Below are 18901 nucleotides of genomic sequence, written 5' to 3' on the forward strand. Positions count from 1 at the left end.
TTTTATTAACTATCAAATTATATCATATTTTGTAGAGCATCACAAGGAAAAAAAAAGAGTATGTTTGAGTCATTTCATGAATAATTCTTTTAGTACGACAAATATAGGGATGGAGGATTGAATCTCGAATTTAAGGAATAAAATACCTTAATTTTTCTAAGTAATGAGAAAGAAGACCAAAACATGCCAACGATGAGATAAAGATGAGCTGTGAGGAGTATTGGATCGTACATGAACGGTCATCTGGAATCCTTTCCAAATATTTGGTTGCTTATTATATCCTTCTTGTCTTGAGCCTTTCTTTATTTGAACCTGGTCGTTTTAACTTCATGGCCGTGCAATCCTAAGATGCTGGAATTAAGCTCGTGTGGGCTGTTTCAAGAATAATTACAAGTATACACAGTAGAACTTAAAAAAGTAAAAAACGTTGGAAAAGGCAGCAGAACAGGAAAAGAGTGTGCGCCTCTCGTTATCCCCGACCGCCGCCGTGGCGATGTTGGCCGCCGGCGCTCGCGTTTCTCACCACCTCCGAGACTGCGACTATTACTTCGGCTTCGGATTGAGCTCTGGGTTCTCCTCCTCCGCCGTCGTTTTGCTTCCGCCGATATGGCCTCGCAACCCCACTTCCATACCTTCAATTTCCCACACCATTTCTCCTCGCCCCCATCGACGTGGGATTTCTTTCTTTTGTTCCATTGTCCCCTCCACCTCCCCCGGCGAAATTCCCCTTTTCTCCGATTGTTTTGGGTAACTTTCCATTTCGTCTTCTCTGATTTCTTGTTGTTTTCATTCTTCGTACAATTTTACCCATTATCTTATTGTTCCTCAGTCCACGAGAAGATGATCGCGAAGTATCTGTGGCAGGTTTGTTTTTTCCCCCATTGTTTCTACTTTCATGGAATGTTATCTTAGTCTGAATTTTTCCTCTTATTTCATGTGAAGGAATTTTTTTGACTGTATGATTGGGTGTTTATAATGCTGCATGATGGGTTTAAGATTGCCCCAATTTTTCTGAAATACATGAATTGGGTTTTGTTAGAAATACTACACTAAAGCTGTTAGCCAAGCTGAATGTGAGTAGATACAACTTAGGAATCACTTCACTTACTGTCTTATAACCTATTGCTTGGCCTTCATTGCAAGAGCGTTGATTGATCAGCATTGATCACGAACTCAAACTTCTTGCCATCATTGTATAACCTATTTATGTTTATATCATGCTTGGTGTCACTAAACCTCCCATTTAACCTAAACTCAAATCGTCAAATCAATTTCTCTAGTATTGGGGGTCTGCAGAATATCCAACCTAGTTGTAGGTTGGATGAGAAATTGTTTCTAATGATCTTAGGATTTAGGCTGTTGATGAGTATTTTCCGTAAGGTGTACGGTCAATATTTTACAAAGGAAACTTCATTTGTATAGCATTTCTTCCAATTCATTGTCAAATAGCTGATGTGCTTAGAAAAGAATTGATGGCTCAACATTGCATAATTTTGTTAGCAAGCTAGGAATGAAATATACACACTAATCAACTTGAGATGGAGTGTCAGAGACTCAGTATATATTTTATATATAATAATTTTTTAAATAAAATAACTGAGTTTAACAAGCTAACTTAGGTTGACCAGATGGGCATACAGTCTTTAGTTTTATTAGATAGATACTCTCGTATCTTCTAGGCACTACTTTACGGAAATTATATGAGGATTTTTTCTTTCCTTCTCTAGTATTAGCTAGCTATAGGCAAATTTCAAATATAAACCTGCATTGCTCATTCGATTGGGACAAACATTATTTTCTCCAATTATTTACAGTTTTGTTATTATGAGACCATTGTTTTAATTATTTGTAATCACTTATAGGAGGAATAGTAGCATTAGGAAAATTTGACGCTCTCCATGTTGGTCATCGGGAGCTTGCAATTCAAGCATCAAAGGTTGGATCTCCATTTCTGTTGTCATTTGCTGGAATTGCTGAAGTACTCGGTTGGGAACCTAGGTAAGCATAATGCCTTTTCTTTATGTAACCTATTATTTGTTTCATCATAAACGATAGGAAAATCACATCTGTCCATGCCCTAACAAAAGAGAATTTTTGCAGTTCTGATTGATTTATAAAGTTCTGACATTCCATGGGTCAACCTCATGCAACTCCCTCATATTTCCTGTGGAAGGTTTGAATTGTTTTTGGTACCAAAAAAAACTGTGAAAACTTCTGATCCTCCATTATTTTGCTTTGTATAACATTAATGAATCTCATTAGGTTTTCAATGGGAAGCCTTGTAAATTATAAAGGTGCAGGTATTATTTTAGAATGTTAAGGGGGTGGTTTGGGAGTAATATGAGGATTATATTATTTTATCCTTAAAAATATCTGCTCAAGGGGGACATGGACAAGTAATATCTATGGACTATGGATTATGTTTGGATTATCTTGTGCTAACCATTTGGATGATTTATTTTGTTCTGGAGTGAAAGAATAACTCTTGTTCGGTCCTATTTGGCGGATAGGTGTAACATAAAGGTATCCCTTAGATCCTGATAATTTTCCTATTCTACTATCTTGTCTCTGGAGGGGGAAAAAAAAACTCAATTTCAATTCGCTGCAATCTCCCTGTTCAAGTGGTGGTTCGATGAGTTGATAATGAAAAAGATATAGATAGATGTGAAACTATGAACTTAGTCTGCATTGTTTATCTCTGTTCTGTCCTGCCAGTAGTTTAACAGATTCCAGTCTTGGCGCCTTTCTTTAGTTTCCTGCCTTTTATTCTATGTCTTGTGAGCGCCGGAAATAGGCCATATTAAATTGGCCCCTTAGCCTCTCTGGTGGTCAACTTTTGACTGCATTTCCAAGAAGTCAAGAGATTAGTAATATCAGCAACTTCTTACAGCTTTGCTTGGTGTATTTTCTCTGCCCTTCGATTTTGTTACACACCAGATTGGTATCAGAGCCATTGTTTCTCTTAGGCTTGATGGCTTGCAACAATTGGGGTGTGCAGCCGACAGCACAAAGAGAGCAAGGCATGCTGGCCTTATGGTTGGTTGCTAACAACCTGAAAGAAATCATGGAGGAAATTTTTGAGGTAATTACTTGAGATATTCAACATAGTACTAAGCAATTCAGGAGAGCCATAGAGAAATCCTGCTGCGAAAAACTATGAGTTGTCATGGATTCTAGGGAGGAATAATTGAAGGATACTACCAGCTTTAAGGGAAAATGTATCTTTTGGAAAATTACTCTTATACAGCAGAGGATTCAGGTGGTTCTAAAAGTGATGATGATCTGGAGGAAATTGTTACTTGGGGTTTTAACATCATAGACCCTTTTCCATATCATTTCTGGGAGCATCCAGGAGCAATTTTCTTTGAAAACAAACAAAGCTTTACTGCACCTGGATTAACTCATCTCTTCAACATGTAACTGTATCTGGTCTTTCCACACTGCACAGAGAGTGCAGGAAATTGAATATAAAAGTAATAGTGTGGCATCCAGTGTTCTTTGATGTTGCCTTTGTTTTTCATCTAGAACCATCTAGATCGTTTGATAATGTTTTAGCCTGTTTCTCTCCCTATTTTTAGATAGGCAAAATGATGGGAAAATGATTACCATCTGTTATGTTCTCTGAGAGGATTTGCAAAAGTGTTGAGTTTACTCAATTTCATCTCTCTATCCCGTCCTTTGTTCTCAACGAGTAAGAAGAATTATATGCTTGAAGTTAATTATTTATCTGTTAGTTAAATTGAACAGGGCTCCAGTAGTTGCTCAATGCGATAGGAAGCGAGTTCTTTCCTCTTGGGCACCATATTGCAGAAACTCGGCTCCATCAGAGTACCAGATTGAATTTTCAAGCGTTCGCCATCTGACTCCACGGGAATTTGTTGAGAAATTATCAAAGGAGCTTGGCGTTCGTGGAGTTGTGGCAGGTAAATGAATTAAGATAAATAGTGCACGTCTTTTATTGGTAGTATATACTCTCTCGGACTTGGTGTAGAATACGGTTGTTTTGAGGTTTTAATCGGCGATTATGGCAGGTGAAAGTTACAGGTTTGGATATAAAGCGGCAGGTGATGCAGTGGAGTTGGTGAAACTATGTGAGGAATATGGGTTAGGTGCTTGTATTATTAAATCTGTGATGGATAAAAACCAGAAAGTTGTTAATTCTGCCAATTCAAAGGAGAGAGGACAAGTGTCATCAACTCGGGTTCGCTATGCCCTTTCGATAGGAGATATGAAATATGTCTCTGAGCTTTTAGGCCGCCGCCATCGTCTTATTTTGATGGCAAAAGGCCTAGAGGGATTTAGCAATAGGAATAGCAGAGTGTCAGCCCCAAAATCATGTTTATTAAATTTAGCACCAAAAGAAGGTCTCTATAACAACTGTTTTGTCTGTACAATTGATGAGAACCTAATTCCATGTTGTGTAGTTATCGACTCGACTCACGTTCACATAGAAATGGATGAGATAGGTACATGCAATCCCCTAGAAACCCAAGACTACTTAAGTGTCGAATTTGGCGACGAAGCAGCATGATTGTGTTCAATTCACCTCCTTTTATATTCCATAGACAAAGGAATTCCTTGATGAGATCTCTCATTCACATACTAGAATGCCCACATCCCATTGATCATATACATCAGTAAGATCCGTGATTGTCCTTACAAGAGAGGTATGAAGCTTTATCTGGTGATTCAATTTGAGGGTATTCCAGCAACTATGTTCTAAATATATGCAGACACGAAACACGGGTTTCACAAGCCGATGCGGATAATGCTTCATAGTTTACAGCTGCTTCTGTGAAGTTGCTCAACTTATTTTGGCAGGGAAAAGCTTAATAGATTTCTTCAGATGTTTGACAGATGCATATGACCCATTTTTTATCCAAGGTACTTTCTATATGTATTAACTAGAGCACATTGTTTGCAAGGCCATTATTATATATATGGAAGCAAATAATTCAAAGGCATCATTCTCTGTTGGCAATGGCATTGTACAGGATTTCAATGGCTTAAATTGTTTTTTCTTTTTTCAACAAATCAAAGGTTGTTGGACCAAAATTTGAGTTCTAACATCACACTTTAGATCCTTCTCCACTTGATTCTTGAAATGTAAGACAGGTAGTTCTGTAGCCATGTTTTCCCATGTTGTCTTGAATTTCTTGGTCCCTTCTGCAGGAACATGACTTCACTGATAAACTTTGCTTGTCTATGAGTGCAACATATTGCACAGATCTAGAGCCATAAAGTTCGATATCGATAATCGTTGTTGTATATAGTGCAATATTTTGAGGGTAGATAAGTCACTTCTCAAATACATTGTAGCTGCTTGTTTGATAAAATTTTGCACTCTTTTCTGTATTTGTTTCAGCTTTGAACTCAAGCTTCATCCCTTGATCTTTGATTATAATTTTGAATGCATTGTATTCTCTTTAATATTTGTGAAAGTTGCATTTTTTGTTGCTTGGCTTGGATTTGTGTGGAGTGAGGTGTGGAAATAGTTGCAAAAAGGATGGAATTACAACATTTTGTAGAGAGAGAAAAAAAAGAGAATTTAATTGACAATGAGTTTGTGAATCTCCATGATAAATGTTAATAAAAACTTCATATTGGATAAGAGTTGTTTTGTGAATTTGAGATTAGAGATTAAACCTCATGATTAAATATTGACACTTTAGTTCATTTTGGTAGATCTTAAAAGACCTATATCAATTAAATAATTAGTTTTTTTTTTTGGTATATTGGTTGATGAATGATTGATTAAAAATTGTTAAAATGGTTGGTGGTGGACTAATTATGAATGAAATGTTTGACTGATCAACTATAAATTATTGATTTTCTATAATCCGTATTTGGTACAATAATTAATTATAATAATAGTTTACGAATCATTTCCGTAAAAAAGAATTTATCAATAATTAACTAAAGAACAAAAAGCTATTTGTCTCATAATAATGAAAATATCCTTTTTATTTCTAACACTTTTTCATTAAAAAAAAATCAATTCTAATATTGTATAACTTAAATGCCAATTAAGTTTACAATTTTGTTTTATTAATATAATGGCCAAAATTGTAATGTTTTCATAGAGAGAAGAATTTCTGTATACTAGAAGAAATAAAAAGCATTTAATTACATGGTTAAAGAAATAATATTCTAAGAAAAAATTTATTTACCCTTTAGAGTTGGTAATGATTTAATCTTTATTGTAAATTATGTTATTACAATTTAATAGAGTATCTTAGTAGACTGATCAATTAATAAAGAACCAAATATATTTATAAATCCAAAGATTAATTATTAAATAATAAAAATTAATACTTAATTTTGATGAGGTTTTCTATTCTAGAAACTAAAATATTAAATTATTATAAAATTTAAATTAAAGATTAAATTGTTACGTGCTATTACAAATAATTTGAAGCAGATAAATAGTTGTAAATTAAAATTTTGAAATAAAAAAAGGAAAATTCTCTAAAATTTGGGAGTGGAGGTTCTGTCAAACATGAAAATGGCAGTTGGCTTCAATGATTAAAATTGTCTTATCGAATAATAATTATCTGGAAAAACAAATTATTTACTTAAAAATAAAATACTCCTTTTAGAACATCTTAAATGTTGAAAATACCCCTTATCAGTGAGAGTTAGGTTGAGCTGGTGAGGGTAATTCTGTAACTTCACCAGAAAAATTCAACAAACAGTCCTTAAAATTCCTTCTTCTCTGCGATGTCGATTACGAGAAAATTAGGGCTTTTTTCTTTTTCCTATTTAACCCTAATCTCCAATTTCTCTCTTCACTCTTCACACTTCTTCAAATCGGCTATGGCGTCCAATGTCGGGTCGGATTCAGCTGCTGTTATGGTCTGCATCAACGATGCTCTGACCGACGACGAGCTCCGATCCATACTGGACAAGATTGAGAGGGAAAAAGACAAGGAGATTTTTGGGTTAGTATGCAAAAGATGGCTGCGAGTTCAGAGCAACGAGAGGAAGAGGCTCTCTGCTCGTGCCGGTCCTCACATGCTTCGCAAAATGGCCTCCAGGTTTTCGCGCCTCCTGGAATTGGATCTCTCCCAGTCCACTTCTCGGTCTTTCTATCCGGGCGTTTCTGATTCGGATCTTACTGTTGTTGCTGATGGTTTCCAGTACTTGAAAGTCCTCAATCTTCAATATTGCAAAAGTAATTTACTTCCACCCACTATGTTTTTCTGCTTTGGCAATGACGTTCATGGTTACGTAGTAACTGAGTAAAGTCTCTGTTTGCTCTTCTAATTCTTTTGACATTTTTAGTTTTAGGAATCTACTTAAACGACCTGACAACTCGGAGCATTTTAAAATAAAACCAAGTTCGGTTTTGTTTTAGTTTTGATTGAATTTGGAATTTGGACCAATTAATTTTTGGATAAAGAATTTGGAATTTGGACCAATTAATTAGTTGAGTTTCTGTATTTTTATTGAAAAATATCGCCGGAGAAAATTGAACACGCTGCCTAAAATTTTGTTAGAAACCAATACTCGGTATAGTTTTCTATTAATTTGTTTTGAATTGTTATGATATGAACTGGGTACACCACAAGTGAATTCTAGAAGTTACTTTTGATGCATGCGTTTCCCATATTTTGATATTTTTTTTTCTCTGTGCTTGCAGGCATCACTGATTCAGGAATGGCAGCAATTGGACGTGGTCTTTCAAAACTACAGACGTTGGACGTGGCCTATTGCAGAAAGTTGACCGATAAGGGATTCTCAGCTGTCGCAGAAGGATGTCAAGACCTAAGGAACTTGAATCTCGCCGGCTGCAAACTGGTTACAGATGAACTATTAAAAACTCTTTCTAATAACTGTCAGAATTTAGAAGAATTGGGCCTACTTGGCTGCACAAATATAACTGACTCTGGACTAACAGAACTTGTCAAAGGCTGTCAGAAGATCATGGTTTTAGATATTAATAAATGCAGCAACGTTGGGGACATTGGCATATCCAGTGTTTCAAAGGCTTGTTCATCCTCCCTCAAGACATTGAAGTTGTTGGATTGCTATAAAATTAAAGATGCCTCCATTTTGTCACTGGCTCAGTTCTGCAAAAATCTTGAGACTCTTATCATAGGTGGCTGTAGGGACATCTCTGATGAATCCATTCAAAAGCTTGCACATGCATGTAAAAATAATCTCAGAACTTTGCGTATGGACTGGTGTTTGAACATATCTGACTCTTCTTTAAGCTGCATATTCACCCAGTGTAGAAATTTGGAGGCTCTTGACATTGGCTGCTGTGAGGAGGTGACGGATGCTGCCTTCCATGGTATAGGAAGCCAGGGTACTGAGGTGAATTTGAAGGTTTTGAAGATCAGTAACTGCCCGAAGATCACATTAGCGGCATTAAGCATTCTTATGGACAAATGCAACTACCTCGAATATCTAGATGTGAGGTCATGCCCTCATATTACCAAGGCTGGATGTGATGAGGCTGGATTGCAGTTTCCTGAATCATTGAAAGTGAATTTTACAGGAAGTTTATGCGAGCCAGATCTTTTTCTGTGAGACCCAATACCAGCAATCCTAAAACAATCCTTGCCACTGAATCCTTTTGGAAAGCATATTTCTATTGCTTCTCGGGTATGCAACCTTCAGTCTGGCTCCTGTTAATAAGCATTCTAATGTCTGTCTTTGGCTTTGGAGGATACCACCATAATTTGTAGCATAGAATTCGCACGTACATTTGGTGTACATTGCATTTGTTTATGTTTCTTTTTTCCCTTTTTAACATTTCATATGTTGGAAATTTGTTGCCTTGTGTGGATATTAATAACATTGTTCTATATTATTCTTCGATTCTGTCACTCTCGACTGTCTGAAAATGTGATGAGTTTTTTTCTAAAGAATCAAGCTTGGTGGATGCCTTGTCTTGATCCTAACCGCAAGAGGTATTTCTGCAAAGTGGTCTGAGATTCTCATTAGATTCTTGAATATCATGCATGTCAGGGTGAAAGGTCCTAACCAACCAATTCATATCATGTTTGACGATTTGGTTATTTTAATGAATTACAATTGATTCTTATTTTAAACAGAGCATCACTTTAGGCACCTTGAAACGACATCTCAGATTTAAGGACTTTTATATGTCGAAAAGCAAAGCGTCACTCTAGACACTTAGCATCGATGTCTCATGGAATTTATTTAGGGACTTCCTCAGGACGAGTTTATCAAACACATTTCACACGTTTCTGACATTACTTGCAAACCATGTAGCCATATGGGCAAAGCTAGCACAAACTTTTCTCATTGTTTAGAGCAACCATTGCATATTAGTTGCATTAACTCAAGTACAACCTAGGATTATAAATAAATGCATATCAAATCCAAGATGGAGGCTTTTATAAACAAACACAAATTTCATTACCTGGCATCTGTATAATCTGAATTATGTGCTGTTCTTTAGTTGAATGATTTGAGCATTGTGCATTGTGCATTCTATCTTTATGTGGAAGTATTGATTAAATTTTGTGTTGAAGTACTGATCGAGATGAAAAAAATCTGATCTTTTCAGATAAGTTTTCTTACCAATCACCAACAGAACCTTTACAATGTCCACATCTTTTCTTTAATCCTCAGAAACCCCCTTTTGGAGGAACTTAAATGCTTTCCCATAATTCAAAAAACCCATAAACCAGAAGTCAAAGTCATCCACTGTCACCACTTGAATGTACTTTTTTGATGGATTGCTTACATTCTCTGTCTGGTTTACTCTCTTCATCTTCTTCACTGGGATCATAACCTGATCAAAGGAGGCATATTACAGAGAACTTATTAGCAGGTAGCAACCACAGAGAGAAAGTGAAACAGACCCAAAAGTTAATGTTGAAGGAAGTATTTACTTTGTAATTGAATCTGCCCAATTCTCCATGTGGAGAAGTGATGATGATTGGTCTGTCACTGCAGAAGGCAACTGCATTGGTGGAGATAAAGAGGAGGCCTGCTATAGGACCTGCAGTGGTTGATAAATAACAGTGGGAAGAACTCAGCAACTTGTCTCCTTGTCTGAGATTGAACAGCTTCTGAAAGATCTTCCCACTCCCACCAAACTGAACAAGTTTTGCTACCAACCACAGCTTTCCCTTCACGGTCTCGGCGACGTTCGGCGACAGTTTAACTGCACGGCGTCATTCCAACTCAACTGTCAAGCAATTTGATGCATGAAACTGAGTCTGGTTTTTGATACAGAGCAGCAAAAATCAGAGATCATGGCTTTTGTATGTATTTCTCTACAGGTTTTGTCATTGTTACATTACAAGAGATTTCTTTTGCAGGTTTACAGGTTTACAAGCTTCCAAATCAGCAAAGGAGATCATCCATCACAATCAGGTATGAAAGAAAGTAAAATTCAGATCAATTTACCATGGTCTAGAATTCCATTAACAAAACTGTCAGCTTTTCTTCCAAGCTTTCTGATCATGGCAATCATTGAATTTGAGCCTTCCCTCCCTGAGATATTATAGTTTTCCCAGAAATTAGCTACAAACAAGAAGTTTCTTTTTCACAGAAGAGAGAGAGAGAGAGGGGGGGAATTAGATATGATAAGAAAGCTTGGGTCTCATTCATGGAATTACATAGATAATGAGAGAGAGAATATCTGTTATTCGTTTTTGTTTTTTTTTTTTAATTACGTGGATTACAGTCATGAAGATGTTGGCATTCTGTGTCAATTTTGAAACATTCAAATGTTCAATCGAATAAGTCTTCATTGAGGTGTCAGTGAATAGGACTGCAACTTACAAAAAAAAAAAGGGTAAAAGGGAAAACCAACAAGAGAGATATTCATTTATTATAGAATTTAATTGGATGAAGTTAAATCAATCTAATGGTTTTTGCCTATAAAAACCTGTTTTGATGTGTAAGATTTTAAAATCTTACTAAAATCATGATCTCAATGATTTGCTTTTTCATTGGTGCCATTGAAAGCTATTGTTTCATTATTCACCATAAAACTAAATTATTTGAGCAATTATTTCATTTTATATCAATTTTTTTTGGGTGCAAAAGTAAGGTATATTTCAAGGAAAAAGATAGATCTCACCGTTCGAGATCAAGGCACAAAAGGAACAAAAAGACCTAAAAATGCTGGAAGAGCATGAACAAGAAAGACAACACTATAACAAAAGAAAACAAACAGCAAAAAAAAAATACAACATACGACATAATTGAGAAAAAATAATAATAACCCGGTTTTGAAAATAAATTTCAAGTTGGTCATATCAAGGATGAAATCTAGAATGAAGTAGTGACACAAACACAAACATAAACATCAATCTAAACAATAAAGTAAAAGGAGTTGGACGAGAGAAACTATACTGGATTAAAAAATATCACTTTGAGCATAAACAGTATCGTCTATTTTTCTTTCTTTCTAGACTTCTACTCCCATCATCCCTTATAATGCGTCAAAAATAAGATCATTAATGGAAATAATTGGTATAAATAATGGACGAAGTTATCATTAAGTTTAATTTCAAGACAATCCATCATAAAACATATTTCAAGATTAATATTTTGTTTGAGATAGATATTTGGTTAAACAATTCTATGGTTAACGAATAATTATTCTCTAATTTCATACATAAAATAATTTGCATGTTGAGCACTGCTTTTCATAATATACTTTAGGCATAAACAAGCATAGAGAATGAATATTTATGATTAAACCAAAGAAAATTTGAGAGTGCTATTAATTTAATGTGTAATATCACAAAAAAAGCCATCATAATTTAATAGTCACGTGTCAATATATATGGATAAAATTTCATAAACCAAAGTCTCATACTTATCCACACACACAAAGGCAAATTAACCCTCAAACTTTAGGGTGGGTCATTAATTCAATAAAGATCATCATTCAATTAAGAAAAAGTTTAGCATAATTTTAATAAATTATGGGTAGCTTTATAGCAAATTAAATGGAATTAATGATCAACTTTATTTGAAATGGTTGAAGGAGGTGGTCAACAAAACCTTCGTTCACATCATATTTTTCGACTATACATATCTTCATAATAATATGATATTACCTACTTTTTGTATAAGCTCTAATGACTTTAATCTTAGTTTCATCGAAAAGTCTAGTGCCATAGAAAAGAGAATTGATCAATCCTTCAATCAAGACCTAATTAATTTTCTCCAACCACAACGCAGATCACCACAAATAATAATAAAAATGAATAAAAGACAGAATTCTCTCCTGCGTCGGCATTGTACCACTGGGCTCGCGTCAGGTTTCAACCTCTCCAATTTTATGCCTCCATCTCCTAACAATAATTGTCTTTAGTTATATATCATAAATCTTCTCATTTGTCGCAGCAAATGTGAGATTAATTTATTCGCACCCCCAACAAATATAAGTTGGACTTTTCAATTTTGGATTATAGAATATCGTCCAATAAATTATACGCCCTTTTAAATAATAATCATTCACCCAAACCCAAATCCCAAATGTAAGTTCGACTTCTCAATCTTAACCTTGTACAAACATTATTACATTACTCATAAGCCAAGCATCCCTTTAAATACAATAATATTGCTAATAAATTTCAGATATATTATCCAAGAGAAAGTAATTACCACCTAACTTCATATTTTAATTCCCTTAGAATGGAAAAAAAGATCAAACTTTTTATTTTTTATTTTTTTAATCTAAGGTAATTGGTCAAGATTGATTATTAATTTAAAAAATAAAAAGCCATTATTATAAGCTTACGTGGAATACAGTCACAAATGTTGAAGGCATATATTAAAAATTGAGGCTGAGGTGTAAGTGATGAGGCAAAAAAGGCCAAGCTGTTGCTGCCTTAAGGCAGAAGAAATTTGGGTTTTAATTTTTTTTTACCATACAGAGCTTACCAAATTAAGGGGTAATATTGGCAAAAATTTGAACTTTTTATGCATATATTAAATGGATTTCCACATCAAACCCACCTCAGCTCCCACATTTCTTCAACTTTTATACATAACTTTTTCTTCTCACTGTGTGAATAATCAAAGTTAATATTGGTTTATGGAGGTTGCTAACACAACACTGTTCCACTGTTTGGCTAAAAAGTGATCATATATGTTTGAGATCAATGGAAAGTTTTGATGAAGTTAGAGGTTGTAAATGGAAACCGCTAAGATTATTGAGTCGATCTAGGGTTCATCGTTCGATTTTATCTAATTTCACAAAAATCGAGAATGGTCTGAGTCATTTGGTTTCTGGTAGCCCGTCGTCAATTTTGATAACTATATTGGTCAATAGTCACTTTAAAGCGTTTAGAACATCTACCTAAAGATCATTTTTTGATTACTCTACAGAATAACACTTCTGAAGGGGCATTTGACTCATAAATTAGATTGGTATATAACTTGAAATTATAATGTAAATTTTGGCTAACGTTTCCTTTTTTATTTTGATCTATGTAAATGACATAAAACATTTATATTTTTTAAACATATAATATATCGCTGAGAATCAAGTTTACTTTACCTTTCACTCGTCTTTTACCCCAGTCGATATATCGCAATCTTAACTTTCAAAAGTTAAACAAACTAAGATCTTACAAATGGCGCTCAATTAATTTGGTTAAGATTTGATGAAGTTAATTTAATTTTCATTCATTCATAACTATGGTATATTGAGAGACAAGTGTAAGGAGAAAAAAAGAAGCATTGGTTTTTGGGTTATAACAAGAATAAAATAGAATTTTCTCATTGAACTTAAATTTGTACAAAACTTTCAACTTTTGTTGACATCTTGTGATCCCCAAACTTCCACCCCATAAACACATCTCAATCCATAATTATAAGTTGACTTTTTGAAGCCAAATCTAAATATTTGAATTTGCTTCAAAACCCAACTTGTGAAAATTTACATTGTCTTCAACTAATTCAAATAATCCCTCCAATAATAATTAGGCTTGAGAAAGTGCTTCCTGAAGACACTTGAAAGACTTGTGATAATTCAAAAACCCCATGAACCAAAACTCAAATTCATCCACTGTCACTATCTCCATGTACTTCTCTGAAGGATTATTCACATTCTCGTTCTGAAAAACCCTTGTTATTTTCCCGAGAGGAATCGTTACCTGCAAAATATCCATCATCGCTCTTAGAACCAGTATAAGAAGCAAAGCAAAGAAGGAAGTTAGAACGTAAAATTTTGCCTATCCATACTAAAGCTTTCTGCTCTGCCCTGACGAGAGCGGAAAAGAAAGAGCGAGAAGAGAGGAAAATGAACTTACTTTATAGTGAAATCTAAGATGATCTCCATTTGGGGAAGAAAGTTTGAGGGATTTGTCACTGCAGAAAGCAATTTTGTGAGTGGAGATGAAGAGAAGGCCAGCCAAAGGCCCAGCTGTTGTTGATAAATAGCACTGTGAAGCCTTCAAAAGCTTCTCTCCTTCACTAACTGCAAATAACTTCTTGTAGATTTTCCTCAGCCCACCTACTCTCAGAATTCTTGCTCCCAAGCTCAGCTTCCCCTTCACAGTTTCTGAGATCTTGGCTCCTAATTTCACTGCAAGTTCAATGCCAAAAGATCAGAAATTGAACCACACCCGGATCCCGATATAACGCCTTGAACCCAAGATTCGAACTAGGATTTGAAATTCGAATCCGCTTCACCAGCTTGACTTGAGCTCCTTCTCAATTAGGAGATGAAAGTAGCTCAAGTCATAAATAGGGTATATGCTGAATTCATATTTCAAATCCTGATCCAAATTATTCTGGCCTTTTCAGAAAGACTTACCATGTTCTCGTAGTCCGTGAATGATACTATCGGTTTTTCTTCCGTTTTTGTTGACTCTATTGAGGATCCAATCTTTCCCATTATCTGCAAAAATTCAAAAAACCAACTTCATTAAGAACAAAACACCAAAAGAAGGAACAAAGTTGTTCTTGATCTTGATCTTTTCTTTCTTCTTCTTACATTTCTTTATTGATTGACATCCATCAGCAATATCAGGCAAAAGCCTGGCTCTTGTGAGAGCCAATGACTTCATCATCTGAATTCCAAGCACTTGTTCTTGAATTGGAGTCTTCATTTTCAAATCCAACACAGAGAGAGAGAATAAAAAGATTATTGAGAGAGAGAGAGAGAGAAATTGGCTGTAGTTGTTGAGATGATTGAATGATTTGGGTTCATGTATTTAAAGAGGAGAAATTTGGAAATGGAAAGTGGAAGCTTTTGCTTTTGATTTGTGTGTCTGAGTCATCTCTTGCTCATCATCTACTAAAGAGACATGGAACCAATGTTAGATAAAGAAAAAAAAAAATTATTTTTTCATTTTATTTTTCTTTTTTCTTTCCCTCTTGAGAAAAGATAACAAAAACCAACTAAACTTTCAACTGTCTATGACCATTTCAGAAAGTTTGTGTTATATATTTTTTAAATGTTGAAAGTATATCCAATGGCTCAAAGTATGAGAATTGGGATTTGAAATTTGGAAAGCTAACCCTTTTCAACCCAATTTTGTTTTGCAAGTTGGTTTAGAAATCGGTTTAAATTTCATTTTTGCTCCTGAACTTTCGGCTTTATGTTTTTTGAAATTTTGAAGTTCATGAACTTTTAAAATATTTATTTTAATATATGTCTAAACTTAGAAGGAAAAAAAAACTATTTTGATTATTGCTATTATTTTGTCGCCTAATATCGTATGCATTCACCATTTCAATCAACTTATATATTTTAAATCGACCTCGTTTTGTAATTATGATATTCTCACTATCTCTTTGAATTGGAGTGCCTTCACTTAACCTCTTTGTTGATGCGTGGACAATTCCAATTCAAATTGCCTGATCTGCAACAACTTCGATGATCAGGGACCTGTAAAATCATATTAGTCTAAACCGGTGCGACCTTAGTCACATGGGCTCCAATGCCAAAGTCAGCTCAATGGACGAAACAACTAGGTATGAAGTAACTAGTCTCTTTTTTGTCTACCTCTAGGGTTTGCTTTCCTCTTTACTTATAGTCGCTCGGGATCTTCTAAGGTTTTTTCACCACGTGGCTTGTAACGGATGGTGGATGAAAAGAAGCTTTGTAACGGATGACGGAGGGGATTGGGAGCGTTGGGCTTGACCCGTGGGCCGAGCAGGGCTCGGTGCCGAGCCCTGTCGACCTAGCCCAATTTGGGTCCACCACTTCGTCAGCTCTGTTTGCCTGTCGTTTTTTCCTCCTGTAACACTCCTAACCAAGCCCTGCTCGGCCTAGCCCAATTTGGGTCCACCACTTCGTCAGCTCTGTTTGCCTGTCATTTTTTCCTCCTATAACACTCCTAACCGAGCCCTGCTCGGCCTAGCCCAATTTGGGTCCACCACTTCGTCAGCTCTGTTTGCCTGTCGTTTTTTCCTCCTATAACACTCCTAATCTTGTATATTTCTCACCTAGTTTTTGAATGAATGGTGTGGCGTCTATTCTCCAGAAAGTAATATACATATACTTTGAAGTTATCTTATCCATTTGTTAAAAACAAAATAATGGTAAGTGCGAAAATTATTATTTATTATCTTTTTTAAATCCAAAGACTAAAATAAACCTTCCAAAGATCATGGACAAGGGTGTAATAAACCTAAATATTCAAGTATTAAAATTAACATTTTGAAAGTTAAACCTAAAAATTGAGATTTAATGTAAAACTACAGGGTTATTAATGTGTACATTCATCAGGTAACTACAGTCAATCTGAGACTAACTCAACTGATAAAGACAGACATATATTTACTTCGACTAAAAAGGCCGGAAGTTCAACTCATCACTGAAACACGTTAAAGAAAAGCAAGAAAACATATATAAGGCTTAGAAAATGGGCTTCCAAACATGTTTTTCCTATATTATCTCCTCCTAAAAGATGTTTTAAAAGAAGTTTCTCCATATTAGCATCAATCCATAGTTTTATTTTATATCAACAACAAAATATGAACAAAAAAGTGGACTTTCCCTTAATCAATCCAATTAATCAAATTAAACCAAAAGTTTATACATGTAAGCACTTATGATGGGATTGGGCATTCCCTTTTCTTTCATCATAAGGAAAGTTTCAGCCTGGTTGAGTGACATCACATGCAACCTTTCAGAGCTGGCAGCTCAACTTTGTGATGCCATCAAAGATTTTCTTAAGATTTTAGATAATGAAAGGAAGAAAAAAAAAAGAGAGAAAAGCAAATGGATGAGTCAAATGAGCCACCAAAACACATGCTTTGTCAAAAACTCCTTTTTAGGATGCTTTGTCTTACTTGTCCATGAGTCGGCGGGTTCCCGACGAAATATTTCATCGGGAAAGCGCCTTTCACAATATTTTGAGGGGTCGAGAAAAACTTTATTTCTAGTAGTGTTGTGTGGCATGTGGAATTGCTTTTGATACTATACCAAAAGAGATGAGTTTGCAAATTTCCCAACTTCTTGGGTGGTGATGGTTTTTTTTCAATCCACGGCTCTCTCTCTCTCATTCATCTAATTTCAAAAGAGATCTCAATTTGTTGTTATCTAAAGACATTTTCATGGTTTGATCCATAGTTTTAAATGTCGACATCTCCATCGACATGTCTATATTTTCATGGGTTTGACATCGACGTGAGAGAAAATCGACATTTCCATCCTATTATAAAAAAATCGACAAAATATGAAAAATATCAACAAAATATCACTAATATATACATAATATTAATATTAATTATTTTTTAACTTGTTTAGAAATATGAAAATATTTATTTGTTAATTTAAATATTTTTTACAATTTTTTAAATTTCTATAACTTTTACAAAAATATTCATTGATATCAAAATTTTATCGATATTTTCATAAAATTGAGATCTTGACATTTCCATCGACATCGATATTTAAAACCTTGGTTTAATCCTTATAAGAAGATGTGTTGGATTTATAAAAACAAAACTTGCCTACACATCAGATAGAAAATAGAAATATGTTAGGCAGTACATTTTTTATTCGTTTAATAAAGAAAATTTGGTAGCTAAAATATTTGTTCTATTTATAATATAGCAACAACTTTTGAGTTTTACAAAAGTGATAGAAATTTTGAATTTTGAATTTTTGATATAATAGATCTTGATTTATTATACATTTTTTAATGCTTATGAACCTATATTAAACACGAAGTTTAAAGTTGATCATGGCCAAAGTTTAAAAACCTATTATTATACACAAAATTGAAAGTTTATTAATCTGTCTCATAAAGTTCAAGAACTTATTACACACCATCTTAAAAAAAATTGTAATTTAAGTCCCGTTTGATAACATTTTTTGTGTTTTCTATTCATCAAAATTAAGCTTAGAACTGCTACTTTCAACTTTACGTTTTTAAGATATTTTTAAAATCTAAACTGAAATTTGAAAACTATAAAACGTGAGTTTTTAAAAAGGGTTTTTTTTTTAATTTTTAATTTGGTGTGTTTCTAATAGAAGGGAGAAAATATACCAAAAAATTATGAAAAATCAAATATAATTGTAAGAAATAAAAATGAAAAATGAAAAAATTATATAATGGGACCTTATGAGCTGGTCCAATATGTCATCCAAATTTTATTTCCTGTTTTCAGATTTGTCGAATCACAATGAAAATGTGTTTGACATATTTGTTTTTAAAAATTGTTTTTAGATTTTGTGATCTAAATTATAAAAATTTTGAAAACAACGTTTCATTTCAGTGCTTTCAGAATTTTGAGTTTGAAACTTTAAAATGTAGAATTACATAAAAAAAATAAAAAATAAAAGCTTTTGATGAATATATTATTTCATGTTATAAACTCATTTTATCTTTTAACAAATAAAATGTGTAAAATATAATAAATTATAAGTTATATAATATTGTGAAATAATAATTCTACAAAATGTATAACAAAAATCTTAATATATTAATTAATATAT

The 18901-nt window shown here is 34.1% G+C and overlaps 4 protein-coding genes across 7 annotated transcripts; 2 read left to right on the plus strand and 2 right to left on the minus strand.

Annotated features, from left to right (window-relative positions):
* The first annotated feature begins 300 nt into the window (after positions 1 to 300).
* On the plus strand, positions 301 to 4967 carry LOC111010190 (FAD synthetase 2, chloroplastic). The gene is made up of 5 exons (XM_022283531.2): positions 301 to 747; positions 830 to 864; positions 1863 to 1998; positions 3748 to 3923; positions 4032 to 4967. The coding sequence occupies exons 1-5, from the start codon at positions 494 to 496 to the stop codon at positions 4529 to 4531; spliced, it is 1101 nt and encodes a 366-aa protein (XP_022139223.1). The 5' UTR covers positions 301 to 493; the 3' UTR covers positions 4532 to 4967.
* A 1753-nt stretch (positions 4968 to 6720) lies between these two features.
* Positions 6721 to 10746, plus strand: LOC111010134 (RNI-like superfamily protein). Of its 4 annotated transcripts, XR_015787406.1 has the most exons (4): positions 6721 to 7174; positions 7643 to 8610; positions 9794 to 9808; positions 9934 to 10746. XR_015787406.1 is itself a non-coding variant. In XM_022283469.2 (2 exons), exons 1-2 carry the CDS (start codon positions 6721 to 6723, stop codon positions 8533 to 8535), a joined length of 1347 nt encoding a protein of 448 aa, XP_022139161.2. In that variant the 3' UTR covers positions 8536 to 8834. The 4 variants fall into 4 exon arrangements, 1 of the variants encoding a protein (XP_022139161.2); XR_002601326.2 differs by lacking the exon at positions 9794 to 9808; XR_002601325.2 differs by lacking the exons at positions 9794 to 9808; positions 9934 to 10746 and adding an exon at positions 9542 to 9785.
* LOC111010135 (putative GEM-like protein 8) lies at positions 9519 to 10523 on the minus strand. Its single transcript, XM_022283470.2, has 3 exons — positions 10390 to 10523; positions 9870 to 10144; positions 9519 to 9769 (listed from the first exon to the last, which is right to left on the minus strand). The coding sequence occupies exons 1-3, from the start codon at positions 10454 to 10456 to the stop codon at positions 9596 to 9598; spliced, it is 516 nt and encodes a 171-aa protein (XP_022139162.1). The 5' UTR covers positions 10457 to 10523; the 3' UTR covers positions 9519 to 9595.
* A 2952-nt stretch (positions 10747 to 13698) lies between the features above and the next one.
* LOC111010133 (GEM-like protein 4) lies at positions 13699 to 15150 on the minus strand. The gene is made up of 4 exons (XM_022283468.2): positions 14945 to 15150; positions 14765 to 14848; positions 14259 to 14533; positions 13699 to 14102 (listed from the first exon to the last, which is right to left on the minus strand). The coding sequence occupies exons 1-4, from the start codon at positions 15057 to 15059 to the stop codon at positions 13929 to 13931; spliced, it is 648 nt and encodes a 215-aa protein (XP_022139160.1). The 5' UTR covers positions 15060 to 15150; the 3' UTR covers positions 13699 to 13928.
* Between the last annotated feature and the right edge of the window lie 3751 nt (positions 15151 to 18901).

This window comes from Momordica charantia (genome assembly GCF_013281855.1).
Source record: "Momordica charantia cultivar OHB3-1 chromosome 9 unlocalized genomic scaffold, Mcharantia_2.0 BLBB01000009.1, whole genome shotgun sequence".
Taxonomy (NCBI): domain Eukaryota; kingdom Viridiplantae; phylum Streptophyta; class Magnoliopsida; order Cucurbitales; family Cucurbitaceae; genus Momordica; species Momordica charantia.